The sequence below is a fragment of the Vespa crabro genome, chromosome 20, assembly GCF_910589235.1.
Source record: "Vespa crabro chromosome 20, iyVesCrab1.2, whole genome shotgun sequence".
Classification (NCBI taxonomy): domain Eukaryota; kingdom Metazoa; phylum Arthropoda; class Insecta; order Hymenoptera; family Vespidae; genus Vespa; species Vespa crabro.
The window spans coordinates 2,292,488-2,319,300 of record NC_060974.1 but is presented as its reverse complement, the minus strand read 5'-3'; the positions used below and the strand labels follow the sequence as shown (position 1 = coordinate 2,319,300).

General features: G+C 29.6%; 7 protein-coding genes across 19 annotated transcripts; 2 read left to right on the top strand and 5 right to left on the bottom strand.

The window, feature by feature from the left end:
- Positions 1–73: 73 nt before the first annotated feature.
- On the bottom strand, positions 74–2,375 carry LOC124431213 (NADH dehydrogenase [ubiquinone] 1 alpha subcomplex subunit 9, mitochondrial). The gene is made up of 7 exons (XM_046978834.1): positions 2,216–2,375; positions 1,888–2,096; positions 1,407–1,700; positions 1,030–1,196; positions 809–937; positions 518–707; positions 74–367 (listed from the first exon to the last, which is right to left on the bottom strand). Exons 1-7 carry the CDS (start codon positions 2,253–2,255, stop codon positions 188–190), a joined length of 1,209 nt encoding a protein of 402 aa, XP_046834790.1. The 5' UTR covers positions 2,256–2,375; the 3' UTR covers positions 74–187.
- A 324-nt stretch (positions 2,376–2,699) lies between these two features.
- On the top strand, positions 2,700–18,952 carry LOC124431208 (E3 ubiquitin-protein ligase TRIP12). 11 transcript variants are annotated; one of them, XM_046978817.1, is made up of 26 exons: positions 2,728–2,830; positions 3,031–3,233; positions 5,971–6,306; positions 6,411–6,716; positions 7,736–7,840; positions 9,422–9,776; positions 9,844–10,037; positions 10,138–10,311; positions 10,465–10,841; positions 10,928–11,212; positions 11,292–11,672; positions 11,774–11,946; positions 12,027–12,201; positions 12,268–12,490; positions 12,570–12,807; positions 12,999–13,404; positions 13,496–13,684; positions 13,779–13,964; positions 14,086–14,277; positions 14,509–14,714; positions 15,255–15,677; positions 15,758–16,010; positions 16,123–16,368; positions 16,447–16,776; positions 16,909–17,227; positions 17,432–18,952. In XM_046978817.1, exons 3-26 carry the CDS (start codon positions 6,000–6,002, stop codon positions 17,626–17,628), a joined length of 6,240 nt encoding a protein of 2,079 aa, XP_046834773.1. In that variant the 5' UTR covers positions 2,728–2,830; positions 3,031–3,233; positions 5,971–5,999; the 3' UTR covers positions 17,629–18,952. The 11 variants fall into 11 exon arrangements, 10 of the variants coding, with proteins under 10 accessions (XP_046834771.1, XP_046834773.1, XP_046834772.1 ...); XR_006943932.1 differs by lacking the exons at positions 2,728–2,830; positions 3,031–3,233 and adding an exon at positions 4,163–5,175 and having other exon boundaries at positions 17,432–17,688; positions 18,717–18,952; XM_046978815.1 differs by lacking the exon at positions 3,031–3,233 and having other exon boundaries at positions 2,700–2,830.
- An 878-nt stretch (positions 18,953–19,830) lies between these two features.
- Positions 19,831–21,190, bottom strand: LOC124431216 (transmembrane protein 256-like). Of its 2 annotated transcripts, XM_046978838.1 has the most exons (5): positions 21,087–21,190; positions 20,951–20,994; positions 20,472–20,625; positions 20,205–20,320; positions 19,831–20,139 (listed from the first exon to the last, which is right to left on the bottom strand). In XM_046978838.1, the coding sequence occupies exons 2-5, from the start codon at positions 20,951–20,953 to the stop codon at positions 19,996–19,998; spliced, it is 417 nt and encodes a 138-aa protein (XP_046834794.1). In that variant the 5' UTR covers positions 20,954–20,994; positions 21,087–21,190; the 3' UTR covers positions 19,831–19,995. The 2 variants fall into 2 exon arrangements, with proteins under 2 accessions (XP_046834794.1, XP_046834793.1); XM_046978837.1 differs by having other exon boundaries at positions 20,951–21,183.
- Positions 21,191–21,370: 180 nt separating this feature from the next.
- On the bottom strand, positions 21,371–22,250 carry LOC124431217 (40S ribosomal protein S29). The gene is made up of 3 exons (XM_046978839.1): positions 22,115–22,250; positions 21,633–21,732; positions 21,371–21,545 (listed from the first exon to the last, which is right to left on the bottom strand). Exons 1-3 carry the CDS (start codon positions 22,174–22,176, stop codon positions 21,537–21,539), a joined length of 171 nt encoding a protein of 56 aa, XP_046834795.1. The 5' UTR covers positions 22,177–22,250; the 3' UTR covers positions 21,371–21,536.
- Positions 22,251–22,584: 334 nt separating this feature from the next.
- LOC124431212 (probable tubulin polyglutamylase ttll-15) lies at positions 22,585–24,695 on the top strand. Of its 2 annotated transcripts, none has more exons than XM_046978832.1 (4): positions 22,585–22,834; positions 22,931–24,099; positions 24,183–24,387; positions 24,476–24,695. In XM_046978832.1, the coding sequence occupies exons 1-4, from the start codon at positions 22,760–22,762 to the stop codon at positions 24,572–24,574; spliced, it is 1,548 nt and encodes a 515-aa protein (XP_046834788.1). In that variant the 5' UTR covers positions 22,585–22,759; the 3' UTR covers positions 24,575–24,695. The 2 variants fall into 2 exon arrangements, with proteins under 2 accessions (XP_046834788.1, XP_046834787.1); XM_046978831.1 differs by having other exon boundaries at positions 22,928–24,099.
- A 27-nt stretch (positions 24,696–24,722) lies between these two features.
- On the bottom strand, positions 24,723–25,376 carry LOC124431215 (tRNA-specific adenosine deaminase 2). Its single transcript, XM_046978836.1, has one exon. The coding sequence runs from the start codon at positions 25,374–25,376 to the stop codon at positions 24,765–24,767; it is 612 nt and encodes a 203-aa protein (XP_046834792.1). The 3' UTR covers positions 24,723–24,764.
- A 45-nt stretch (positions 25,377–25,421) lies between these two features.
- LOC124431214 (single-strand selective monofunctional uracil DNA glycosylase) lies at positions 25,422–26,632 on the bottom strand. Its single transcript, XM_046978835.1, has 3 exons — positions 25,857–26,632; positions 25,648–25,797; positions 25,422–25,562 (listed from the first exon to the last, which is right to left on the bottom strand). Exons 1-3 carry the CDS (start codon positions 26,505–26,507, stop codon positions 25,452–25,454), a joined length of 912 nt encoding a protein of 303 aa, XP_046834791.1. The 5' UTR covers positions 26,508–26,632; the 3' UTR covers positions 25,422–25,451.
- Between the last annotated feature and the right edge of the window lie 181 nt (positions 26,633–26,813).

Below are 26,813 nucleotides of genomic sequence, written 5' to 3'. Positions count from 1 at the left end.
TTTTTGATTTTCAAAGGTAAGTTTTTTTTTTTCTTTTTTTTTTTTTTTTTTTATTAACATACTGTGGTAAATATTTATTTACTAGAACATGATACAGAAATTTATTAGATAATGAATTTACAATATGTTCATTATAAGTTGTTATTTTCTATCATAACTATGATGTTATTCTGAAAATTGATATTAATTAAAGTGGTATACATTCTGGAGGTGATACTGTTTTATATTCCTCATAAGATTTATCATAATAAGTGTGTCTGTGATATAATTTTAAATCCCATGCACCTAATTCTTCAAGGACAGCAAACTCAATTCCCAGATCCTCCAGTGTAGGTAGATCTTTTAAAACTTCATCACTTGTACTGTCCTATATAATGCATAATAAAGAAAGAATAAATATATAGAAAGTAAAAAAGAAGTATTTAAAATTTCTCTTAATTTATTATAGCTGTTGCAATAATTTTCTATATCATTATAAGTATAAATTAAATTATGTACCCCATAAAATAATACATACTTTTTCTATTCCTTCCCAATGTAAATGATTTATTCTGTGCGTATTGCCTATGGCTTCATTCAAAAATATTTTCAACTGGAAGAGTAAAGCTTTATCTAAATCTAATATTTGAGAACCCTCTTTCTCCCATTCTTTTGTTATTGATTTCTGAATCCACTCAACTAAACTTCTTAATTTGTATCTTCGAGGTCTAATATAAAGACAAAAAGTTATTTATGTCATGATTAAAAACATACAACATTTGATATTAAAACATTGATTTCTTGTGTATGTCTTATTTAAGATACATACCCAACAAATTGATAGGTTTTTCCAGCAGTATTATTATCTAATATGATAGCAACTATACCAGCAGCTACATCGGTTACATGAACTGGTTGTTTTTCTGTTTGTTCGCCCTTTTTCCATAGTACTGGAATACTATTGTAATATAAAATATATATAAAATTGTTAAGGTATTCGAAAGTAAATTACATATTTCTATAAACATAGAAACATTTTTTTACACATACAGCATAAATTGATTCCATTTGTGACTATAATAAGTCAAAAATCTGTCTTGCATTCCATATATAATGGATGGACGAATTATTGTTGCTTCTGGAAATTCTTCTTTCACAGCACATTCACCTTCCCATTTTGTTTTTAAAAACTGCGAGCCTTTTTTCAGAACTAATGGCTTATAAAATACAAAATAATTTATTTGTAATTTTCATCAAATCTAATTTAAACAATCATAAACATAAAATTTAAAGATCACAGAAAATAAGACAAACTTTCTCAATGATTTTAAATTTATATCATATTAATTTATGTGAATGACATAATGTAAATTGTATATAACATTATTTTATATAGATATATTTATTTATTTAAGACAATCAATTACCTTAGGATTAGGAGACGCATTTAAAGAGGAAACGTGAATTAAACGTTCCACGCCAACTTTTTTAGCAATCTTAGCAATTCGTCTTGCTCCTTCTACATGTACATCCTCATAAGAGAAATTTTTTGTTGGCCAATCTTTACCTATTAAATTAACAACTACATTTGAATATTTCATGCATTTGAAGATAGATTCTTCGTCTCGTAAATCAAACGGATGGAAAAGTACTTGTCCAAGATCTCCACAAAGTTTAAGGTGCTTACTGAAATAAAAATCTGATCGATGTGGAAGGATCAACTGAAAATATAATTTTTCTTTTATTTAAAAAAATTAATATTAATCATATTAATATTAAATACTATTATGTAATGATAGCTACCGCTATACGAACAATCATTGTTTTATTAAATAAATTACGATGTAGTTCACTATAACTATATACTCTTACTTATCCTGCTACATGTTGTACATAAGTATGACATGCCTGTGTTCCAATCTTCCCAAGACGATTACACAGATACCGTCCAACGAAGCCGGTATTACCAAAGATTGTACATACTATTCCATTGAAAGAAGAACGACCTCCTGTACCTCTCTTTAAAGAGGCTGTAGTTGGATTTTTAATAATACGTGGCTGATCGGAATAATTATTTCCTTGTACAATAATACTTGCAAAATGTATTGTTTGTAATTCTGAAACATAAAATAATATTAAAAATTATTGCTATTACATAATTACACTGCAATATAATTTATGAGATATAAAATATATTAATATGTATGATTTGTCTGAACATTAATAAGAATCTTACTGGATGATTGAATAGAGTTCTTTAAAAGAACAGCTGACATTTTTGACTACCAATTATGAAACAAAGGTTAGTCTTGAAAATAACTGTTCAATATTTAGACTATCAGACTCTGTTCATTTTATCACTAGCAATTATCGAAAGTATTGCCAATATGACGTAATGAAAGTTTATTGTTAATAATCGAATCATTTCTTATTTGTCAGTATATTGTATCTGTAAAAAGTAATGTATTATATTAACAGCAAAAAACGAATACATTTATGATACATATCCATATAATATGTAATATATAATATATAATATATATAATATAATATAATATATTAAAATTGCACTATCATATATCCATGTTCTTAACGTTGATCGGTCACCGTTGAAACGACAAGAAAGTATCGACCAATCATAACGAGATAATTTTATGGCATAAAAGCAAATGTACATGTTCATTTCTATATGTCGATGGAACATCTTGTATCACGTATAATCTTAGGTTAAAGTATTTTAGCAGACGACACTCGAATCGACTTGACAGCTCACTCTGTATCTTCACGTGTCCCTTTGCGCATCGCATTGCGTAACTGGAGTCCGACTTCCAGGGAGGAGCTCCCTTTTTCGGTGAGTAAATGCAAGCTGTCGAAAATAGTGTGCTATCGAAAAGAAAAAATATTGATGTGTCTGTGTCGGTAATAATAAAAGTTGAATTAATCGAGTGATTTACGGGCACAGCTGATTTATCTCAAGTTGTTATGATACAACCTGAGAAAACTGTTCAATTTATCAGCAACCAATTGGGTACTACTAAATGAAGTTTTCAGCCAATCGTGGTTACTACGTTCAACCCGAGGTCAAACAATAGAACCAGCATCCGACATCCTATTACAACATCATCGTTGTCAAGTTGCGTGCTTTTAACGAACGTTTTTATTACGCGAAAAATTTGGTGCTTGTCGTCTCCGTTTTTATTAACGCGATTATTAGAGTTTGATTTTAAAGCCTGTCAAGCATCTACGAATGAAAGGTAAACTCGACATGCAAATATCCAAACGATACTGATTCCGCTTTGAACGTAACCTGAGCTCGCTGAGTGAATATCAATATTGCGTCTTCTTCGTTTCACTACAATCGATGTGTGACGATATTTCATTGCAATTAGACATGTAATATTATTTTTTATGCGGTTACGTCGCATATTATCAAGAATTTCATGTACGTTTTATATAATATTTCAAGAGAGTGACATTTTTGTGACGTGTTCATTCAAGTTCATTTACAATATGCATGGGAACAAAAGTGTGATAATATACGTATTTCTAATAGAAGTGTAGAGATGTCGTTACACGGTCTGTAAATTATCATGTTGTATAAATACATGATTATTAACGGTATAAACAGTTTTACACATTCACAAATAGGAAAAATTATTTATTACTATATTTTCATTTTTGTATATTTAATAGAGTATAAGTGAATGTCATTAAACGAATCTATACATGCAAACTGTTCTTTATATTCAATATCCGTCGATTTAATGGCGAAAATATCCTGTTAATATTCCCATATTTCTATTGCATCATTTTTCTTAACGGATAATTCTTAACGGATAAGTATCATACTATTAGATTTTTTCGTTTATATATTTGCAGTTATCTATATATTTGTAGACACACGTATAAAATACAATGAGATCTTTCTAAATTCGATCGATTTTTTCATATTCATTTCAATTTTATTCCGTTTAAATATTTGATAGAGATCGAAATTCGTCGTATATTTTTACATAATTATACCATGTTATAACGATAACGCCGCTTGGAAACATATGCAAGACTATGCGTAAGCATTCAAAATTTTCTAAAAATTATACGTAATTTTTATCGGTGATCATTAAATATTTGAATGATTGTTAGGTTTGAAAGAAAATAATAAATATATGACTGTAACTATTAGTAATATCGTGAGTAAACGTTAAAGAAATACGTAGAACGATCAAAAGAGCGCGCCAAGCAGTGAATTTTGGAACGCACTGCTATGGTTGGTCCGGCGCATGTGACGTTTTCCTTTTCTTTAGTGGTGGGGGAAACGGAGGCGGAGCATTCTCCGTACTTCCAATTCTAACCAACCCCGCCGCTAGTAACGAGGCTCGTCGCATTCCTCGTACGGAATCGTGCTTTCAGTCTACCTCGGTGGTGCGCGTTTGGCGTGTCTCTCGGTGTGTGGCTCATTGTGCGTGAGGGGGGGGACACATCGTTGGAGCCGCTCACCAACGTAGGTTTGCGTGCGCGTGAGTCCTGTTCCCGGACGGTGAATAGACGTATGTATAAAAGGAAGGACATAGACTGTCGTGAAAGCTTTTGCGAGTGAGAAGAGAACATTTTCCTCGTAATGCCCTGGGCATGTTGTACCGACATTCAGGTAATACGCACAATAGTCATCCCCTCGGGGGGAAGGACCGGTCGTTTCTGCCCTCATGCGAGGGATTTTCTTTTTTGGTGTACCTGAGGTCATACAGCACACACACTGGGCTTCGAGAGCGAGAGAGTAGTTCACAAGATAGGAGGGGAGGGAAAGAGTAAGACTGATAGAGGACAGAGAGTGAGAAGGGGGGAGGTAGTGGTGGAAAAAGAACTCGTCCTCCATTACTTGCTTGCAAGCAAATGGTGGATCGCTGCTTATGAGTCTCTTTGTTAAATTCCTTTATATCTATCTTCGATCTTTTTCGATTTACTCATTTCTCTCGCGACTGTTATTCTCACTATTCATCTCAGATCTTTCACAAAGCGTTCGTACAGATGTCAATGGCACAATTTTGCATTGTTACCCTTATCGCGGATGGACTTCAGTTACAGTGTTTGTTATGATTCTGCCTTTGGTATACTATCTCTTTCGCTGCGTAGGAAAAACATTAATTGCGTGTTATTTAGTCACGGTCTTCTTATCACAGTGCGCAGCGATTTAACACGGTTTGTATATTTTAAGTGTTCAAATTTTGCATTTTTTTTTTTTCGTACAAACGTTCCAAGCATTAATTATTGATGCTTTATTAATAAAAATTGGTAGCAAACATGCCTTATGGGAAAATATAGGAGAAACATATTCACATTTTTTTTCTTTTTTTTTCTTTTTTTTCTTTTTTTTTTTTTTTTTTCTTCCATTATATCTCCTTTCCTAACAAAATTGTTTTCTATTTCAATTTTAATTATTTATTATAATGATTAAGATTAATAATATTATTTGATTGGACAGTTGAGATATATTGCTTTATGAAAAGATTCAAAGCTTCATGCTCTTTAACAGTATATCAGCAACATTTCAAGTGTTAATAATTGAGAACAAAGATATGTATTGATCCCTCAGGTTATGCATTGACAAACTTGCTGCAGAATTATCATCTTTTTGTTTTTAGTTCAAGTAGAAAAATATATATATTCGATTATTATTATTATATATATATATATCTATATATATATGTGTATATATATATATCTATATATATATGTATATATATATATATATAGACAACACATATATATGTATATATATATATGTATATATATATATATATAGACAACACATATATATGTATATATATATATATATATATATATATATATATACAAATACACTTTCCAATCAAATTTGAAAATTATATATGTACAAGATATAAAGCATTCCATGGATATATAAAAATATATAAGATTATATTAATATACTGTTATATCATCTATAATAATTACAATTTGTTGCTTTTGTTACAGGCAGTATAGTGGCATGAGTCAATTAATCTATGGCAGATCAACAAGATCAGTTGTTGTCAGGGGGGTCTGTAGAGAAGGCCAGTGCTTCAGCAGGTACCTCTAAAATTAGAGGGAAAAGCTCAGGCAGTGGTACAAGTGGCTATAGAAAGCGACAAAGTAGTAGTATCCCAGTGCCAGTAGAAGAGAAAAGACGCAGACAAACTATTGGTGATCCGCAACCACCTCAGGACCTTGACAACACATCTGCACATAGACATTCTATAGATTCTTCAAAAGGAGAAGACAAGATAAAGGGTGAACGTAGAAATCATGGAAGTGGTTTAGGACCATTCCTAGGTAATTCCAATACGTGAAATAGTTATTATCGTGTAGTGATTTGTTACATCAAGAATTTGTTACATTAATCAGAATATCCATATGAATTAGTTATTTTTTCTTAGATACAGATTGGAGACTGCAACACAAGGTTCAGCAGTCTAATTGTGGTATTAGTGGTAATACAAGAGTTCGTAACACGAGAACAAGTTTGCCAGAGTTAAACTTGACAGCTATAGATTGTGTAGCTTCGCGGACTCGTTCTCGTACTCCACAAAATTCAGCAACTTTATTGCAAGCAAGCAGTAGCTACAACTTATCATTAAATAGTGGCTATAGTAATCGAAAATCATCTTCAACGTACAACAACTTGGCATCATCATCGAGTGCTACTCCTGTTTCTAGCAATTCAACTACGTCAAGGGAAAGAGGTTAGTATATAAATTTTTATATTAAATAAAATGTTGATTGTAAAGATATATAAAGGATAGGTAATGTATAAAACTTCCTTGAATATTATCATTAGAATTAACCTAATTTTTTCTTAAAATGAAATTTTACACTTGAAATTTAAAAATTAAGTATTAAAAATTAAATAGTGAGATTCTCTATTATTGATTATTCTTCATATACTCCACAATCAACATATATTATATTATTTATGACAAGTGTAAACTGATTTGCTTAGAAGAAAGAACAACCTAGTTCTTATATAAAAGGTTATATAAGATTTTAGAATTAGCCATTTTTATACTCTAATATTTATCAACTTATGAAGCATAATATATATATGTATATATATTATGTGGTATGGCACAAGTGCAGCATATTAAGATCAATTTTATATATTAAATTTACATCTACCATATGTGTTTGGCAATGTGACCAACATGATGTTGTTAACATGCAAATAAGTGACTTTAAGAGCAATACGCATTTTAATTTAAAGTGTTATTTTATTCATTAAATATTAATTTCATAATTAAATATATGGATTTACACTTACATAATTATATTAAATATATTAGTGTGCATGTGCAGAATTTTTTAAGTGATATAATATGCTTTTTTAATAGCTACATGTATATAATTGTCATTGTTATTTTGGTTTATTGAATTTATATAATAACATTCTTTACATATAATGAAATGTTTTATATAGTAAATGCCAACATATTAAAATGCTATTAGTTATAAATAGAACTGCACAAACATTAAATTTATAAATATATTTCATACGAATTTTATAATAATCTTTATTCTCTGATTTATTTATTTTAATTTAAATAAATATAAGAAAATATCTTGCATGAACATTGCAATAACACATTGTACAATTCCTTACATATACAAAGTAGGGAAAAGATAGATTTAAAATTATAGAGAAAGGATTTTATCAGAAATATCATAAAAAATAAAGAAGGTAGCATTATTAAAATAAAAGTCATAGATCAGACTGTATCATTAGGCCTGAGGATGAGCGAATGTCTGGAAGGATTTGTGTCTGCTGTCAAAGCACTTTTTCCAATATCAACACAAACGTACCATCAAGAAGGTAAGCTTAAGGAGTACACAATTCGTACCACATTTTCTCTCTTCCCCTTATTTTCTCTTATAAATACAAGGTATAGATATTTAAAGAAAAGGATATGCTACATTTATTGAACTACATTATATAAATCTTCCTACATCTACATGCAAGGTTTCTCTTATTCAAACAAGATTGAAAAAGTTTATTTTTCCTTCTATTTATGCATGAGATTATATATATATATATGTATGTATGTATGTATGTATGTATGTATGTATGTATATAAAGTGCAGTTCTTATAATTATTGAGTTCTTTTACTGGATAGTATTTAATAAAAAAATATAATTTAAATGATCATTTATTTTTCTGTTTAGTATATATATATACCACTTTTTAATCATAAATTAATTTTTCCTATAGAACTTTTATTTCAACAAATTTAATCAATTCAAATTTGATATTAATAATATCATGATATAACATTATTATTTGGGTTATGATATAAATATAGACCAATATAATTTATATAAACTATATGCAAACATTTTCGTGAAGTTTCTTATAAATGATTCTTATTAATATAACATTAATAAAATTCAAAGAATCTCTCCGTATAAATAATAATAAATTTTATATTATATCATATTAATTTAATAATTGATCAGCTTTTTGATATAGCATTTGATAATAGCATTTGATATAGCATTTGATAATAAAATTATACATTATTAGAATTAGAATTAAAAATATAAAAAATTGAAGGAATTTTACATTAAAATCTATTGGAAGAGACTAAAATAAAATAAAAAATGTTCTGTAGAAAAAAAATGTGTTAACTAAAACATATGCCTTATTTTTAATTTGTCGTCTTAAATTATGATTGAAAACAAAGTATTCATTTTGGAAGCGTATTGCTCTATATATATATAAAAGAAATTAAAATGATATTTATTTCTCCGGATGTAATATGATAAATTTATCATTAAATAATAAATAAGTTTTCATTGTGTATTGTCTACATACATAGATGAATTTTTACGATGTAACTTATGAATAATATGCCATATTTAATAATTAGCTATGAGTTTCAGAAACATACATTTTAAAAATATAATATTGTCATTATATTTGATTAAAAGTACTTCTTCTAAAAAAGAAAAGAAAAGATGAACAAGTACTTATTATTAGTCAAATAATTAAAATCAAGAGAAACAGTTGAATATATTTCTTTGGCTCACACATGATCTTATTTATAACTTATTTATTAGGGGGAAAAAAAAAAAAGTATTTGTACATTTAATATTTTTGTTGTTCTTTATTAATATTTAACTTGCGAAAATGTTTGAGTTTCACAATTGTTCAGGGAAAATTAAGACGAATAGCACAAATCTTAAAATTTTACATGCACTAATATATATATATAAAACAAAAAAAAAAAGAAAAAGAAGTCTACACATAATAATATTTCTAATGTAGACAATGAGATTATCATGTGATAAATATTAAAGTTAAAATAACTTCTAATGCATCAGTAATGTTTGAAAAAGCTATATTCTATTATTTTTCATGCAATTAAGTAATCATATGTTATTTAAATATTGTAGGGTCCAAAGCACACGGTGGTGCAACCTGTACAAGTAGCAGTACGAGTAGTCAAATCTTGGGTGTGAAGTCCAACGTCAGAGTGGGTAACACAGCTAGCAATTCTGTGGAGAGTGGTGGGGGGGCGTTGGCACATGACGGGGCAGGCACTAGTGGCATTACATCAACAGCCACTACCAATCCAGCTGTGTCTGCCACCGCTACTGCCACCCCTGCACACCCTCATCCTACACAAAAACATCCACTTCGTTCGCGTATAAAACTCTTAAGTGAACAACCTAAGGAACTGCCATCGAGTAACAAGACTTCAGGAAAACATAAAAAAGACTCCACGACGGGTTCCTGTTCTAGCTCAAGGTAATTTTTGAATAATTTTTCAAAAACTTATTTACATTGAATTATAATAATTTTAATCCAAATTTAGACATCGCTCTTCGTCACGAGCACGGAAATCAATGGTGGAAAGTACTTCTGGAGGTACCGGAAATATAATGTCAGGGAATGAATCTATTACTAATAGTGCTACACCAACATCTGTATCATCTTCTATTCCTGGTAGTCAGTTAGTTACTACAACGGGTGAAGATGAAGCTGGATCAGCTGTAACATCTGCTACTGGTAATGTTTATTAAAAAAATATATATTGAGATTAATTTAGTTAATAAGATAAAATATATTTAATTAATAAAATTAAATAATTTGTTGCTTTTTAAATAAGCGAGTGGAGGACCATCTGGATTATCTGGTACAACAGGAGATAGTGAAAGTGATGATGGTGAAGTTGGGAGATTACAAGCATTATTAGAAGCTAGAGGTTTACCTCCTCATGTATTTGGTGCATTGGGGTCACGAATGCAACATCTTCTAAATAGAAGTATGGGAGCAAGCTCAGGTATTAATATTAACAATGTTGACATTCTTAGAAATCATGACAAAGTATAACATTTATATGTCAGTAATCACCATTTCTATTAAGTTAAAGCGCATAATTTGAATTATCTTACAAAAATAATTTTGCTAATGTTTATAAATTATTTTTTATCAGCTGCAAAAGCACAACAGCTCCTTGCTGGCTTACAAGCTGTTGATGATGAAGGCGAACAATTACAAGCTGTCATAGGAATGGGAGAAATACTTGTTATGGGAAATGAAGATACATTAACAGGTTTTCCTGTTAAACAAGTCGTTGCAGCTTTAATAAATTTACTTGGAATAGAGCACAACTTCGTTATAATGACACATGCTTGTCGTGCTTTGACATACATGATGGAAGCTTTGCCTCGATCTTCTACCGTTGTTGTTGATGCTGTACCAGTATTTCTACAGAAGTTAGAATCAATTGAATGTATGGACGTTGCTGAACAATGCTTAACTGCTTTGGCTATGTTATCTCGTCGACATAGCAAAACAATATTACACGCGGTATGTTTTTATCTATTTATAAATATAAGTAAATATATTCAAAACTTGTTTGATCTCCCATGTATCCTATATTTTTATTTGATTAGGGTGGTGTATCAGCTTGTTTGAAATTTGTTGATTTCTTCAATATCACGGCTCAACGCGCAGCATTAACAATCACAGCTAATTGTTGTCAAAATCTTCATCCTGATGATTTTCATCTAGTCGCAGAGAGCTTACCATTGTTAACAAACAGACTGACGAATCAGGATAAAAAAAGTGTTGAATGTGTTTGCCAAGCTTTCAGTCGATTGGTTGACAGTTTTCAACATGACCCAGTTATGTTACATAAAATTATCAATGCGGAACTTTTGCAAAATTTACAACAGTTGGTATGTAGATCACTAATTTTTAGCTGAATAATCTATAATTTCGTTAATAATATTTATATTATACAATTAATTATTTCAGCTCATGATTACACCACCTGTAAACAGTATTGGCAACTTCATAACAGTGCTACGAATGTTATCTGTGATATCAAATCGCTGTCCTGATTTGGCACAGCTGCTTTTACAACAAAATATAGCTTTCACATTAAGTTATCTTTTAACTGGATCTTTGGAAATAAAAACTGAAGATGTAGAGTTAGTACCACGTTCACCACAAGAATGGTTTGAAATTACTTGTTTAATTGAGGAACTTATGCCTCCGCTACCGACTGATGGTATATTCAGTGTAAATAGTTTACTCGAAAGGACCAGTAGTCAACAAGAAACAGTCCATTGGGAGTGGCGTGATGAAAGGCATTGCTGTCATCCATTCAGCACTATTGATTCTAGGATTATTGAGGTATTATGAAAAGTAATTATTGTCTGTACAATTAAATATAATAAATTTATGTACGAAAAATATATCAGTATCACCGTGTCATATTGTTTGATTATTTTCAGATGGCATTTCAAAATGGTGAAGATGAAATATGTCTTTCTACTCTAGGAAGGACATATACAATAGATTTAACTGTGATGAAGCAGATTAATGAGGATATTGGAATGGCACGGAGTATATTTCGTAGAGTGAATGCTCATCCTGTTGAGGGTAAAAGTCCTACTTGCTCATCTAGGTAATGAATTTTTAGAACTTTTAAATATCTATATATTTAAAAGTAAATTCAAAATCATTAAGTTTTTCATTATTCTATAGCATGGACGTAGTACCTCCAGTTATCGAGACAAATGAATGGCTGGTATCTTTTATACGAACTTTATTCTCCGTACTCTACGAAGTTTATAGTAGTTCGGCCGGGCCTGCTGTAAAATGTAAATGTTTACGTGCACTTCTTCGTATGGTATATTATGCCTCAACCGATTTATTAAAGGTTAGTACAAAATGATATATTTAAACATTTATATAATTTATTGATTGTTCATTTTGTTTATATCAGGATGTTTTGAAAAATCAAGTTGTATCATCGCATATAGCAGGAATGTTAGCGTCGCAAGATTTACGAATAGTTATAGGAGCTCTACAAATGGCAAGTATCTTAATGAAAAGATTACCGCAAGTATTTGGGGTCCATTTCCATCGTGAAGGTGTCTTACATCAAATACGGCAATTAGCTGATCCTGAAATACCTCTTGGAGTTTCACCGCCCAAGTGCTCTTCTGGTGAGTCGTAATTATAAAAACATTATCAATTAAATAGTAAAATCATTTGTAAACATATCGTATATTATCTTTCGGACAGGTACATCATTACCAAGTCCACAACCAGGTCCGTCTACACCTATTTCTTCCACCATGATGTTGTCCTCTAGTAGTGCTACGTCACCTATTGCTTCTCCATCAACAAATGGTAATATATTATTTGGCGCAGTTGCAACATGTCAAATGAAGCCAAATCTTACCCCTTCAATGGATACACATAGTAGGACAGATTTGAATACCACCGTAGAAGATGCAAGTACACCGCAAAGTGCTCATCTGTAAGTACAGAATATTGTAACATAGAAACTGAACTGACTTTTTTTTCTTTTTTTTTTTTCTTTTTTTTATTTTTATTTTTTTTCGCAATTTATTCGTCTCTTTCTCTCTCTTTCTCTCTGTTTCTCTCTGTCTCTCTCTTTCTTTCTCTCTCTCCCTCTCTTCTATAATTTTAACGCTATTATTTTATTAGAAGGATCGGAGATGTTTTGAAAAGAAAACGTCAAAACAAGAAAGGTCGGTTCTCTAGATTGGGTGGTACTGGGACGCAGCAAACGCAACAACCAGAATCACTTTTCACTGGTTTTACACAAAAGAATAATCGATTTTTGGGAAATCTTAATCCTGCTAGATGGGGAAGAAAATCGTCATCGTCAAGCACTGTTAGTGATAAGAGAGACACAAGTTCATCAACCAGTTTATCAAAACCACCAAGTAATCCAAATTTATCAGGTGGTAATCGGGATAAGGCAAAAGCATGGGTACGCGAACAAGCTGCTCAATTCCTAGCAAGATATCAAGATGATGCACCTTGCACCCATCCAGCGTTAACGGTTCTTGCGCGACTTACAGCTGCAATACAACGATTACAATCAAATGTAAGTATAAATAAAATCATTAAAATGTTTCGTTTTCTTTAATATAAACAAAATTATATTTATTAAACATTTGTCCTTGTGTGTTCGATAGCAATTAGATGAAATGTTCTCAGCGCTTACCGAATTACGAGATATTGTACTAGAAAGTGATATATCTCCGTTCGAAATGAATTATAGTGGTCTTATAAAAGCTTTGTTGAACTACCTCACAACCACAGACGCACCTGGAAATCGTTATGATCGTTTACGGATGTTCTGGCAACTATTTGCAGAGTCTACTGTAAGAAAGTGTTGCTTTCTCTGTTTCCCCTTCCCCCCTTCTTTTATTTTAATTTGACGAAATTTCAATCAATTTTATTTGCTACAATCTCTAGATACAGCAAGACAACAATGTCGTAGATCTTCAACCGGGAGCATTCGGTGCTCTTGTCGCAAAATTGAACAGTTGCGTTGCACAGTTGGAACAATTTCCAGTAAAGGTTCATGATCTACCAGCTGGATCCGGTGCTGGACGTGGAGGAACTAGTGCTCTTAAATTTTTCAATACGCATCAGTTGAAGGTACAACATTTTGATAAAAATTTATCTCTCTCTCTTTCTCTTTTTCTCTCTTAAAAAAAGGCATACTAATAAAAAATTGTACAAATCAAAAAAATGTGATTTAATAATTATTATGATACAGTGCAATCTTCAGCGGCATCCAGATTGTAATAATTTAAAACAATGGAAGGGAGGTACTGTAAAAATTGATCCTCTTGCGTTAGTGCAAGCAATAGAACGATATTTAATGGTTCGTGGCTACGGTAGAATACGGGATGCAGAATCTTTGGTTAGTGACGATGATAATAGCGAAGATGATATAGATGATACCTTGGTAAGTTTGAAATACATATACATTATTCTTTGTTAATTTATGTTTGTTAATTTGTACTACAAGTTGTATTTTACTTTTTATTTTTGTTTTTTTTTTTATTTTTTATTTTTTTATTATTATTATTATTATTATTATTATTATTATTATTATTATTATTATTATTATTATTATTATATACATACATATATATATATTTTGTTTTTTTGTTTTTATTTTCATTTTAATTTATAGGCAGCAGTTGTTATAAGTCAAGGCTCTGCAAAACACAAGCTCCAATTTTTGATAGGGGATGAAGTATTACCTTTTAATATGACCGTATACCAGGCAGTAAGACAATTTGGTTGTTCTGGTATAGATCATTCAGAAGCAGAAGCAGATGGTGAACCTCCTTTGGGACACGATGCAGTATGGGTGCAAACTCATACGATATATTACAGGTATTGTTTAATTTTTTAATAATATGCTTAAATACTGGTAATAATTATATGGCTTATTTCTGAAGGATACTCTTGATCTTTGACTCATCTGATTGCTGAAGTTTGCAACAAGTGTACAAGTGAGATTTTTGCCCTTTCAATCTTAAAGGGATATATATTTCCAGCTAAATATTTTTTGCAGTAAAAAATATTGTAGTTACTGCCAAATCATATCAAATAAATGACAACATATATCAAGGAAGGCTCTTGTCGCAGGAAAATCCTTTCGAAAACATTAAATAAAAGGTCCATATTTTGAATGCATAATTATCACTTTTAGAGCAATTTTTGTTATCCCTGTTTCTTTCAATGTAAGTTTGTATAAACCAGTTGCTCTCTTGGAGATGTTAAAGCAGAGGCACTATTATAATTATAAATGCATATTTTCTTGATATTTGTTAGGGTCAATTAATGATAAATTTGATTTTAGAATAAAATAGTTAACGTGACAAAAAGTTCTTAGTGTTATTTTAAACTTGTTACATTTATTTTCTTATTCAGACCTGTACCAGAGGACGAGGCCACGACATCTTCCAAACCAGGATCGAGTTCACAATGCGGTAGTAGAAAAGGCAAAGGCAAGAGTACAAAGATCAGTTCAAAGCGAAAAGAAGATAGTCTTTGGTTGGAAGGAATAGTACCAGCGCAACGATGTCCACTTACTCCTTATCTATCTCCATCTTTGCCACCATCTGTAACTATATCGGATGCTTCTTTAGACGGCTTATGTCTATTGCGGCTTTTACATGCACTTAATCGTCATTGGGGTGTTCTATTTCCTCATCTGAAAAGTATGAGCCTATTGTCTCCACAAGATTTCATAAATAACAAGATAGCGGCAAAGGCGAGTAGACAACTACAGGACCCGTTAGTTATTATGACTGGAAATTTACCATCATGGTTGCAGCAAATAGCAACAGTATGGTAAGTTATATAAATAATTCTTAGATATAATGTTTATTCTCTGATATTTATATATAAAATATTATTATCTGTTTTTATAGCCCTTTTCTATTCCCATTTGAAACGAGGCAATTGCTATTATACGCAACATCCTTTGATCGTGATAGAGCACTCCAGCGTCTTCTAGACTCTGCTCCAGAATTGTCAGGATCTGACAGTCAAGAACGTGTTACTCCGCGTTTAGAAAGAAGAAAAAGAACCATTTCCAGAACGGACATTTTGAAACAAGCGGAACAAGTTATTCAAGACTTAGCTTCCAGCAAAGCTCTTCTTGAAGTGCAATATGTCAATGAGGTTCATTTTATATTTTTCTTTGACAGAAAATATACTGTTTATAATCATTCATTATTATGTTATTGAATAGATTTATTTATTCATTTTTTTTTCCTTTATTTTTTTTTTACAGGTCGGAACTGGCTTGGGCCCAACTTTAGAATTTTATGCGCTAGTTTCTAAAGAACTTCAACGTGCTGACTTGGATCTCTGGCATGGTAGTTCAAACCCTACGGAGACAGGTTACGTTAATCCTATGCATGGACTCTTTGCAACACCAATACCGTGGAGTACTAAAGTGTCACATCTCGCGAAACTCAAAACTAAATTTAAATTTCTTGGTAAATTTATGGCAAAAGCAATATATGACTCAAGAATGGTATGTTTTCAATTTCGAAGTACCTCTTTTATAGTAAATTAGTACTTTAATAAACTATTATGATTCTTTCTTTTTTAGTTGGATCTACCATTTAGTTTAACATTTTATCGTTGGTTGTTGGGAGAAGAGCATACGCTTACTTTAGCAGATTTAATATACGTTTGTCCTGATATACATCGTACCCTCACGAAATTGCAAGAAGTGGTAAGACGAAAAGAAATAATGGAAAAAGATCAAAGTTTAAGAATGACGGAGAGAGCACAACGAATTGAAGCGCTAGATTTGGACGGTTGTCCTATTTCTGAACTTGGACTTGTCTTCGAATTACCAGGTTACGAAAATATAGAACTAAGGAAAGGAGGAAGTGACATACCTGTCACCATTCATAATTTGGATCAATATATCAAGGTATATATCGTAAGAAGAATAGAAAAAAGCCTTATTATTAAATAATTCGTCATATGCTTTACACGTTTCTTCATTTTTTTTTCTATATATATTATATGAAGATTAAAACTGAATAAATATATCATATTACAGTTGGTAACACATTGGTTCCTCTACGAAGGAGTTTTTAGACAAATGGAAGCGTTTCGAGAAGGATTCGAATCGGTATTTCCGCCGGCGCAATTGCGATTATTTTTCCCAGAAGAATTGGAAGCTGTATTCTGCGGACATACGCAAGGTGGTGGCCAATGGGATACAAAAACCCTTTTGGAATGTTGCCGTACAGATCATGGTTATACACCAGATTCTCGGGCTATACGTTTCTTATTTGAAGTCTTATCCAAATACAATAGCGAGGAGCAAAGACAATTTATTCAATTTGTTACTGGATCACCACGATTACCTGTTGGAGGTATGTATATGTATATGTATATGTATATGTATATGTATATGTATATGTATATATATATATATATATTATTTATTTATTTATTTATTCATTATTTTTTTAATTATTCTATCGCTTATTAATATTTAGTAATAAATTTGATAATCATAAATTTTTTTTATTTTATTATAATTTTTAATAAATTATATTAAATTATATTTTTTACAGGCTTTAAGAGTTTGACCCCACCCTTAACGATAGTGCGGAAAACTTTCGATCCATCGATGAAAACTGATGACTTTTTACCATCTGTAATGACTTGCGTAAATTATTTAAAATTGCCTGACTATACTACCTTGGAAATAATGCGAGAAAAATTAAGAATAGCAGCACAAGAAGGTCAACACTCATTCCACCTTTCCTAGAAATGGATGGGAAAATCACCGCCGCGCGTCTTTCTTTTTTCGCTGTCGCATTATATTCAGGTTGAAACCACTAATTCAAATATATATAAAAAGAATTTTTCTTTTTTCTTTTTTTTTTCTTTCTTTTTTTTTTCTTTTTTTTTTTCTCTCTTCTATTCCAAATCACAAAACAACGATAAAACACGGTTTTTATACTTTGTATAAATTTGTTCGCAATTTGTTTTATTTTTAATTTGTCCAGACTTCTCTTTGTTCATAATGGGTTCAAACTAGATATTTATCTTATTACTACGTACGTTTCGGAATGTGATATACTTTATCAGAAAAAGTGCAAAAAAAATCAATGATGTTAGCCTCACCACGTAGGTTTTTCTCTCTGTGGTGATATTATGCGCTAGATAAGCTTAAGTGCGCAACCTGATTCTAGGAACTTATCTTCGGTGTGTGTAATGATAATAAAAAAAGGAATGTAAATATAGTTTAATGAGAACGCAAGTTTACATATAAATACTTTATATTACGATAGTAAAAAAAAAAAAAATTGATATTGCTATAAAACTATATTATATATATATATATATATATATATATATATATATATATGTATGTATTTATATATACATATATATATATACATAAATATATACATATATATATGTATATATATATAAGTATATATATATATATATACATACTTTAGCTCTCCCAGAGGACGTTTACTAGATATAAGTAAATTTTATATCAGTGATGCATTTAGCATCGCCATGTGTATCGCCAATCTTATGCCTCATAATCTACGAGGAATATATGAGCTAAAATCAGTAAATAAAATACATGCTGCTACAAAGTAGCACGTGTTTTACATCTCAACTGTAAAGAGAGAGCGCCAACTCGTGAATGTGTGGCAGCATAATATCATTCTTTGTGCCCTCTTTTCTCTCATGATATAGATCGATCTCTTATGTTCGCCGCTTAATCTACGGCACTTGCGAGCATTGCACTAATTTCGTGCAACACTCCTATATATTTAAATTTATAATCTACGTATCATTAATTAATTATTATATTATTTGATATCTTTATTCTAGGTAAGATAGTCGAATTATTACTTTACTTAACTGTGTAAGGATGCAGCCAGCATCGTCAGACCGTATTCCCATCGTGGTTGTGCGAACAGAAGAAAATTCTTATGTCCACTTAAATACAGGCCAAGCATCATATTTATGGAGAAAAAAAAACAACAATAACAACAACAAAAAAAAAACAAAACAAAATGTAAGACTCTGTATAATACGAAATAGAAAAGTTATCAATTATAAGCGAAGCTGGTGTATCAAATGGATCATATATAACGACGTATATTAATTTCTTAAATTCTGGCGCAAGAGGTTCATAAAGAAAATTTACGTGTATAAGTCGGGTGCTGAAGTTATTACCGCCGCGTACATATATGCATCACGTTAATAACCTCTTATCAAAAAAAAAAAAAAAAAAAAAGAAAAAAAAAGAAAAAAAAAATTAGTTCGATTATTAATACGATTATTATACCATGTAACATTGCTCTTGCAGGCCATAAATTGTTTTCCTAATATACAATTCAGTGCAATTAGAAGATCCATCTCTAATGGACTAGTAACAGTTGTATTCATTTCAATATTTTATTGTAGTTTATTAAATATACTTAAAAAGATAATAGAGCTGCCGATATCATGCCACCACAATGTTTAATATGTGATATATGCTGTGTGATTACACACGTACATCAGGCAATGTTACATGTACTGCAATCAACATAATGTATAAGGTACATAGTTATTTTTTATCGTGTCCTTTCACAATATGTGACGACGAACGACGAAAGGTAATACGTAAATACAATAATACATAGAAGCAAAAGAAATTTAAATGAAAGAAAATATGTTCAACCAACAGTCTTATATACACATTATAAGAAACGTGTAATGGTTCGAGATACAATTCAAACACATGTCATTAATATTATAAACAAAGTTATATTTATATCAATCCATTAGTATAAAGGACTTTTTCTTTACACAATGCAGAAAAGTTTTGTTTTTTTTTTTTAAAAAAAGCCTTCAATAAATGTAAATACAAGGAACATGCTTGCCAAAAAGAGAATCCTTTTTTAATCAATATTAATAATATAATACTATATATGGCATGCATGGTAATGCTATAAAATATATTACTTAAATATGATTTATTTTCCATAAAAATATATAATAACAACATTATTTTATACATAGTCATTTATATATTTTTTAAAGAATTATTTACCAAAAAATATCAAACTTAAAATACGACCTTACATTTGAAACATATCACAATATATTTTTATTGTTATATTTATATAAGCAGAGATAACCATCCCAATATGAAGCATGTACCACCGATCGGCGTTATCCTTGAAAAACGTTTATCGTTTGTAAAAGCAACATAATAACAAGTACCACTGAACATTATTATTCCACAAATGAAAAAAACTGCAACCTGTAAATTAATAAGAAAAGATATAACAATTAGTAGTAAAGTCGCGATATTTAACAAAGACTTACCAAGGATGGTTTTCTACTAAGAGGTAAGCCAAGTAAAGCTAGTGTATGAATGAAATGGTATCTATTCGCTGTTTCAAATATTCTTGCTTGGTCTGGGAGTTTTTCTGCATTAAGTTCTGAAACAATGAGACAATAATTTTTATACAATATATATATTTTATTATGCACGTTTAACAAATCCATTTTTTTTTTATAACAAAGAGCATGATAAAATTAGATTATTATTAAAGATATATTGGAACTAAAAAATGATATTATGCAACTTACTATGTGCACCATAAGCACCCAATATTACAGCTGCCGCTCCACTAAGTCCAGCAAGTTTCATGTAAGGTCCTGCAGACGAAGCTAATTTCCATAAAGGTGTAGAAGGTGGCATTTTTACTTCTTGTTTCGGTTGCAAACCCATATAATCACCTGCCTATAATATATGTATATATTTTTTTAAATAATAGATTATATAATAGATTTTATTTTGTTATAATATGATATTACATAAATGAAAATTGATTAGATTAAGATTATTTGTTTTTAGTTTTGTTTCACTTTTTTATATTTGTTATTTTCTACATACGTCATATATGCAGTATCATACCTTATGTTTTGTTATAGGTTATATTTGATATGATTGATAGCTTAACAATCTAAATAAAAACAATACTATGTATCTATTCACCGTTAAAAATCAAGGTCTAAATTTATTTCTCAAATAGTAATTTCATTAATAAACAGATTTAAAAACTTACCATTCTTGCTGTACCTCTGAGAAATAAGAATGTCCCTGAACTAACTGGATTGGTAAATACGACATAATTTAATAGCTCTGTAAATCCCATTTTGCTAAATTTAAATAATTGTTGAAGATTTAATTGTCTTTATTACCTTAAATTACACATAAATTCGTGCAATTTAACTTATTAACTCAAACCTGGTCAAAATATATACACGAAGAAATAGCAACATGAACAACATTTCCGATTGGTCATTATTGGACATCACCGTTGCATCGTAAAACAAGAGTTTTAATTGGCTAATTCATAAAATATATATATGATAAAATATAAATATATATAAACGCATATTCAGATTAATCATATAACCTATGACTTACATGAGAGGAAATTAATACAAAAGGGTAAATTAGTTCTATGTGATAATATAACAAATTACACTTTCTGAAATTACATTTATTTCTGTATTACATTTATACAAATTATCAGTTTATTCATCTTGATAATTTATCATCTTAATAAAATTTTGAATGATTTGGGTTGACGCATTTAATGGTACATCGTTGGAATTTGTTTTTCTGTTAAACTTTTTTCTAATGTACTAATCCAACTATAAAAGAAAAAAAGGAATCAACTTTATTTATGAATATTTATATGTTCTTTCTATTTTAGATATTAAACATGATTCTGTTTTTACCTTCTTAAAACCAATATCAGCCGCATATTCTCTGAAACATTGTCGGCATATATTCAGGCCATATTTACGGATAAGTCCATGTTTATTTGCACAAGCACGGCTGTAAAAAGATTTAAAGAAATATTTTTAATGGAAAAAAAAATAAAAAAATATAAATAAATGAATAAATAAATTATAATACATAAACTAATCTTTATTAGCTTGTCCATCTATCTAACCTTTTTAGGTTAGATTAAGAAATCATGGAAAAATGTATTCTATATTATGCGTTAAATAAATAATGATAAATACTAAATTATTCAGTATACCATTTCTTATAAATATTATATAAAAATGTTAAATAATAAAAAAAAATACATACAACGAAGACTTTGTAACACGCGGTTGTACAACGTATAATACAACGTTATTTTATTATGTTTTCATTTAGCTAAAAATATTTGTATAATAAATCTAAAATAAACATACCAATTGCAACTTACCAAGATCTAGATCCCTGACCGTATTTTCGTGGATGCGAATACCAAATATTTTGAAAACCCATTTTGTTAATAAATCGAGATCCTTCTTCGTTGAAATCTCTAAATGTAAAGAACAGGGTTCTCAATCGAATGTTTCTTGAACATATGTTCTCATTTCAATGTATTTTCAAGGCGCGAAAGAAAAGGGCGCTAGTTGTTTTTTTGAAAATTTTTAAATAAATTAACATGATTTATTGAAATAAAGAAAACTATTTCTATATATACATATAAAAATTATGTATTTTATATAATAAATTATATTTTTTGGTTCGTATATTATTCCTGAATAACAAAATATAAGTATGATTTCGAATACAAATAACTAATATTAACTAATATCTATGATACACAAACATTGTTCAGAAAATATTTACTTATAGTAATATCAAAATTGCTTTTAAAACATTATATCAAGAGAAAGGATCAAATTACAAGAAGAAATTATTCATTTAATTCTTACAAATGTTGTCTATTGAATATCAGAACATATTTTTCTAACATGATACATACGTGACATACTAACAAGAGAGGGGAATACATTAAAACGGTACTTTTTCATCGTGCATTCTATTCGTCTCAAACACCTTTAAATGTCACGTAAACCAAATGTTGATCCGTACTGAGGATCATTTAACATCAAACACAATGAAGCTTAAGAAAAAAAAGAAGAATAAAAAAAAGGTTAATATACATTATAATTTATTAATTTTAATATAATTATAATTATATTTATGGCATTAAAAAATAATGTATAAAAATATTAATTTTTTTCAGCAGGAGAAACGTGGGAACATAATGAGTGAAAAGTTAAAATTAATATTCCAAATGTTTTTTTACTTTGCTACAGGATTAACATTATTAATTGGCATATCCTACTTTCTATATAATCAGTCACATATTAAAAGGACGTATAAACAAATAGTCCAAGTTACAGAGAAAAAACCAACATTTTTAATTCATAATAAATCCAATACCACTGAACATTTAAAGCATATATTAATAGTATTAGAACGTTTAGGTTTTAAACCTACTACTAATGAAACTCAATGGGATCTTTTATGGTCGCATGAATACCCATTCGTAACATTAGCACCGGTTTTAAAAAATTTGCAACCTCATCAACGTATAAATCATTTTCCTGGTTGTGGTTATATTACAAACAAAGGACATTTATCAACATCTGAAGGTCGCTATATACCTAAAGCATTTAAGATGCCAAAGGATAAAGATTTTTTTCTCACATATGCCACTTTGTATCCGCACAAATATTTTGTTAAAAAGTCTAATGGTCATCGTGGTATCAAAGTTATTAAGATTAGTGATATGAATTTAACTGATACAGATTTTTTTGTCCAAGAATTTATAGATCGGCCATACCTAATTGATAATTATAAGTTTGATATAGGCATTTATACTGTAATTACATCAATTGATCCACTAAGACTATATGTTTACAAAGGAGATGTTTTACTTAGATTTTGTCCAATAGAATATTATCCATTTGATAGCAATAATTTAGATAAGTATGTTATTGGTGACGATTATCGACCTATTTGGGAAGTACCATCTTTAAAAAACTATTATATTCGTTTTGGATTTTCAATGAAAGATTCATTGGATGCATATATAACATCAAAAGGAAAAGATCCTCAAAAAATATGGAGCAATATACACGAGGCAATCAGAGAAGTGGCATTAATGAAAGAAGGCCAAATAAAAGAAGCAATTCAACGTTTCGGCGGTGGAAGAAATTATTTTGAATTGGTCAGATTCGATTTCACACTTGATGAAGATTTGAATGTATATACAATGGAAGCAAATATGTCTCCAAATTTATCTTCTGCACACTATCCACCTAATCAATTACTTTATGAGCAAGTTTTATTTAATTTATTTGCACTCGTTGGTATTGGTCAAAGGATTAAAGAGAATAATTTTGAAACAAGGTCATTTGTATTTTTTAATAAATTATTTAAAGTTTTCATATACAAAATAAAATTTATTTTTAAATCAAATATTTACACTACAGAAATAAGCTGGGATATGAAATGGAAGTTGCAACTAAAAATTTAGTAGTATTACCAAAATTTTGTGCAAATTGCAAAGATTGTTTTGTAATAGAATGTCAACTTTGTAATCCATGTTTCACGCCAGAGATTAAGATTATTTTATCTCAAAGTTATAAAGAACATCAAAACAGAATGGATTTTCAAAGGATCTTTCCACCTTCTATAGTAAGTTCTAGAAAAAGTCACTATAAAAGTCACTTTAAAAAAAATATGATTTATATTTATTAATTTTTTATGTGATATTATTTTTTAGATCGACGGAATGGCATTGAAAGATTATACACTACGAAATCAGTTACTTATAAGATGGTATCAAGGAAAATGTGCATTGGATCATACATGGTGTATTTAATAACATTTAATACATACAGTAATTTTTAATAAAATCATAAAATGCACAAACAAGTATGAGAACATATTAAAATAATAATAGTTATCACTTATATTATTAGATGCATCGTAATATATAGAAAAACAATGAAAAAAGTATACAATCAAACTCAATATCATAATTTTTTATTATTGATTTTCAATTTTTTATTTTATAACTTTTTTTTAGCTTTACATTCTGGTGCATTTGGATTTGTACCTTCGTAAAAATTTTTAAGTAAATTTATTGCTTCTTTACTTTTTATATCTCCCATTATTGTTACTTTGGTATCATAAACATTGGATACTTTGAAAACACTCACACATCCTCCAAACCTGTCATTTCTACAGCCATAAATAATACTGCGTACTCGTAATTGATATAATGCAGATGTACACATTATACATGGTTCTACAGTAACAATAATATCAATGTTAGAAAAAACTTCTTTATAATCTAAACATCTTTCTTTACAGAATACTAAAACTTGATCAATGCAATTCATTTCAGCATGTCTAGTTGCGTTACAAGTTTCATTAACAGTATTATTACTTTCTGCAATTATTTCATTATTATATATAAATAAACATCCAACCGGAACTTCACCAACTTTTAGTGAAGCCGCAGCTTTTTTTAAGGCAATGTCCATCCATGCAACAGCATTCATAGTGATATTAAAATTAATAAAAACAATAATACAAGTCTTAAAGTACAAATAGTTAATACATAACATAGAAATGTATCTCCTATTGTTTATAAGAAGAAAATAACTTTTTATAACCATATATGTTAGTCCATACTACAGATAAAAAATGTTTCTTATATGTATTTATTGTACTTATTGTAATAACACAATTGTTTAATTACTAAAATATTCTGCTAATCCAAGATCGTGTAATCTTTGTTTAGTTTTTTGATCCCAGTTTTGATTTCCTACAGATCTTGGACTAGGATGAGTAATCCATAGAACCTAAAATAGTAATTAATTACATAAAATATAAAATAACACAGAGAGAATATATATAAAGTGATTCTTAAATAATGGTTTTTATTACCTGTGCAGATAAATTATCCGCACTTACTACTGTTTGTGCTCTTTTTTCTGCAAATCTTCCTATACCAACTATAATCTTTATATCCAGCAATTTAATAATTTTTGACAATGCCTGATCACACAATTCATGTATTAATTTTTGTTCTTCACCCTGCAAAAAATATTTTGTAAGTATATAAAAATAATAGAAAGAAAGAGAGTAAATATTGCCTTTAATTCTGCAGGTGTGATGTTTCGGCCCTTACGATCCATTAAAGCAATAGGACAATAATTATGTATATAAGAATGTTTAAATAAATTTTGTGGGGATCCGCACATTTCTTTGAAAAGGCCCCAAAGTCTTTTACCACTAATTTCACTACGTTTACAATCAAACCCTGTTACTTTTCTATCTGGTTGTTCTCGAGGAGGTTTCCCAATAAAACCGTGAAGTTTTAGCCAGTCACGAACTATACTAATTTCGCCAAATGGTACACCTGTTTGTGACATACCCCATGGACCAGGATTCATTCCAAGAAATAAAATCTTTTTAGGTCCATTACAATAGGTTTGAACGTACATTGCATGTACCTCAAATGCATAGATGATTGGATTATAAACATATGCAACGTTTGAAGGAAACTTTATAGTTTGTAGTCTTTGACATAGTTCTTGTTCAATTAATAACAGTTTTTCAGGAACTGGCAATTGCACAGATGATAATGTTGATGAATGATCTGTACTATTTGGAATTTCTGTTATATTTTCAGATGATTTAGCATCATCAGGACTACTATCAGACATTGATAACTTTAATTTTTTTGAATTTGGATTTTTAGATGAATTATCACATTCAGAATAATTTCTTTTTTTAGGAGGCATGCTGTACGTGTTTCTTTGACAACTATTTCTAATTACTTTTACAGAATCATATATATACACTATTTATTCGTTAAAATAATTAAAATTCTCACAGTAAACGAATAAATAATAGAAAATTGATTCGCAAATACCTTATATAAATACCTTATACAAATATTACATGGATATTTTCACGTCTTTCGAATGGAGGGAAATTCAAATATGGCGCATTAATGGTTGATCATTGATTAAATTTAATCTAGATAGACTGTGTAACATAACATTATTAATACGATAATGATTAAAAATTAAACGATTGAATTTTAT

What these genes read in the sequence shown, in the direction of transcription:
- LOC124431213 (XM_046978834.1), bottom strand. Translation starts at nt 2,255, where the DNA reads ATGTCAGCTGTTCTTTTAAAGAACTCTATTCAATCATCCA. An exon ending in TTGGGAAGATTGGAACACAG is followed by an intron (nt 1,701 to 1,887) that starts GCATGTCATACT and finishes TTATATTTTCAG; the next exon opens with TTGATCCTTCCACATCGATC. An exon ending in ATGCGTCTCCTAATCCTAAG is followed by an intron (nt 1,197 to 1,406) that starts GTAATTGATTGT and finishes GTATTTTATAAG; the next exon opens with CCATTAGTTCTGAAAAAAGG.
- LOC124431208 (XM_046978815.1), top strand. Translation starts at nt 6,000, where the DNA reads ATGGCAGATCAACAAGATCAGTTGTTGTCAGGGGGGTCTGTAGAGAAG. An exon ending in AGCTGTAACATCTGCTACTG is followed by an intron (nt 10,038 to 10,137) that starts GTAATGTTTATT and finishes TTTTTAAATAAG; the next exon opens with CGAGTGGAGGACCATCTGGA. An exon ending in CCTCAACCGATTTATTAAAG is followed by an intron (nt 12,202 to 12,267) that starts GTTAGTACAAAA and finishes TGTTTATATCAG; the next exon opens with GATGTTTTGAAAAATCAAGT.
- LOC124431216 (XM_046978837.1), bottom strand. Translation starts at nt 21,040, where the DNA reads ATGGGATTTACAGAGCTATTAAATTATGTCGTATTTACCAATCCAGTT. An exon ending in TCAGAGGTACAGCAAGAATG is followed by an intron (nt 20,626 to 20,950) that starts GTAAGTTTTTAA and finishes CATATATTATAG; the next exon opens with GCAGGTGATTATATGGGTTT. An exon ending in GGGTGCTTATGGTGCACATA is followed by an intron (nt 20,321 to 20,471) that starts GTAAGTTGCATA and finishes TCATTGTTTCAG; the next exon opens with AACTTAATGCAGAAAAACTC.
- LOC124431217 (XM_046978839.1), bottom strand. Translation starts at nt 22,176, where the DNA reads ATGGGTTTTCAAAATATTTGGTATTCGCATCCACGAAAATACGGTCAG. An exon ending in GGTCAGGGATCTAGATCTTG is followed by an intron (nt 21,733 to 22,114) that starts GTAAGTTGCAAT and finishes ATCTTTTTACAG; the next exon opens with CCGTGCTTGTGCAAATAAAC.
- LOC124431212 (XM_046978831.1), top strand. Translation starts at nt 22,760, where the DNA reads ATGTTGATCCGTACTGAGGATCATTTAACATCAAACACAATGAAGCTT. An exon ending in AAAAGAAGAATAAAAAAAAG is followed by an intron (nt 22,835 to 22,927) that starts GTTAATATACAT and finishes AATTTTTTTCAG; the next exon opens with CAGGAGAAACGTGGGAACAT. An exon ending in GGATCTTTCCACCTTCTATA is followed by an intron (nt 24,388 to 24,475) that starts GTAAGTTCTAGA and finishes ATTATTTTTTAG; the next exon opens with ATCGACGGAATGGCATTGAA.
- LOC124431215 (XM_046978836.1), bottom strand. Translation starts at nt 25,376, where the DNA reads ATGGTTATAAAAAGTTATTTTCTTCTTATAAACAATAGGAGATACATT.
- LOC124431214 (XM_046978835.1), bottom strand. Translation starts at nt 26,507, where the DNA reads ATGCCTCCTAAAAAAAGAAATTATTCTGAATGTGATAATTCATCTAAA. An exon ending in TCACACCTGCAGAATTAAAG is followed by an intron (nt 25,798 to 25,856) that starts GCAATATTTACT and finishes TATTTTTTGCAG; the next exon opens with GGTGAAGAACAAAAATTAAT. An exon ending in CGGATAATTTATCTGCACAG is followed by an intron (nt 25,563 to 25,647) that starts GTAATAAAAACC and finishes TTACTATTTTAG; the next exon opens with GTTCTATGGATTACTCATCC.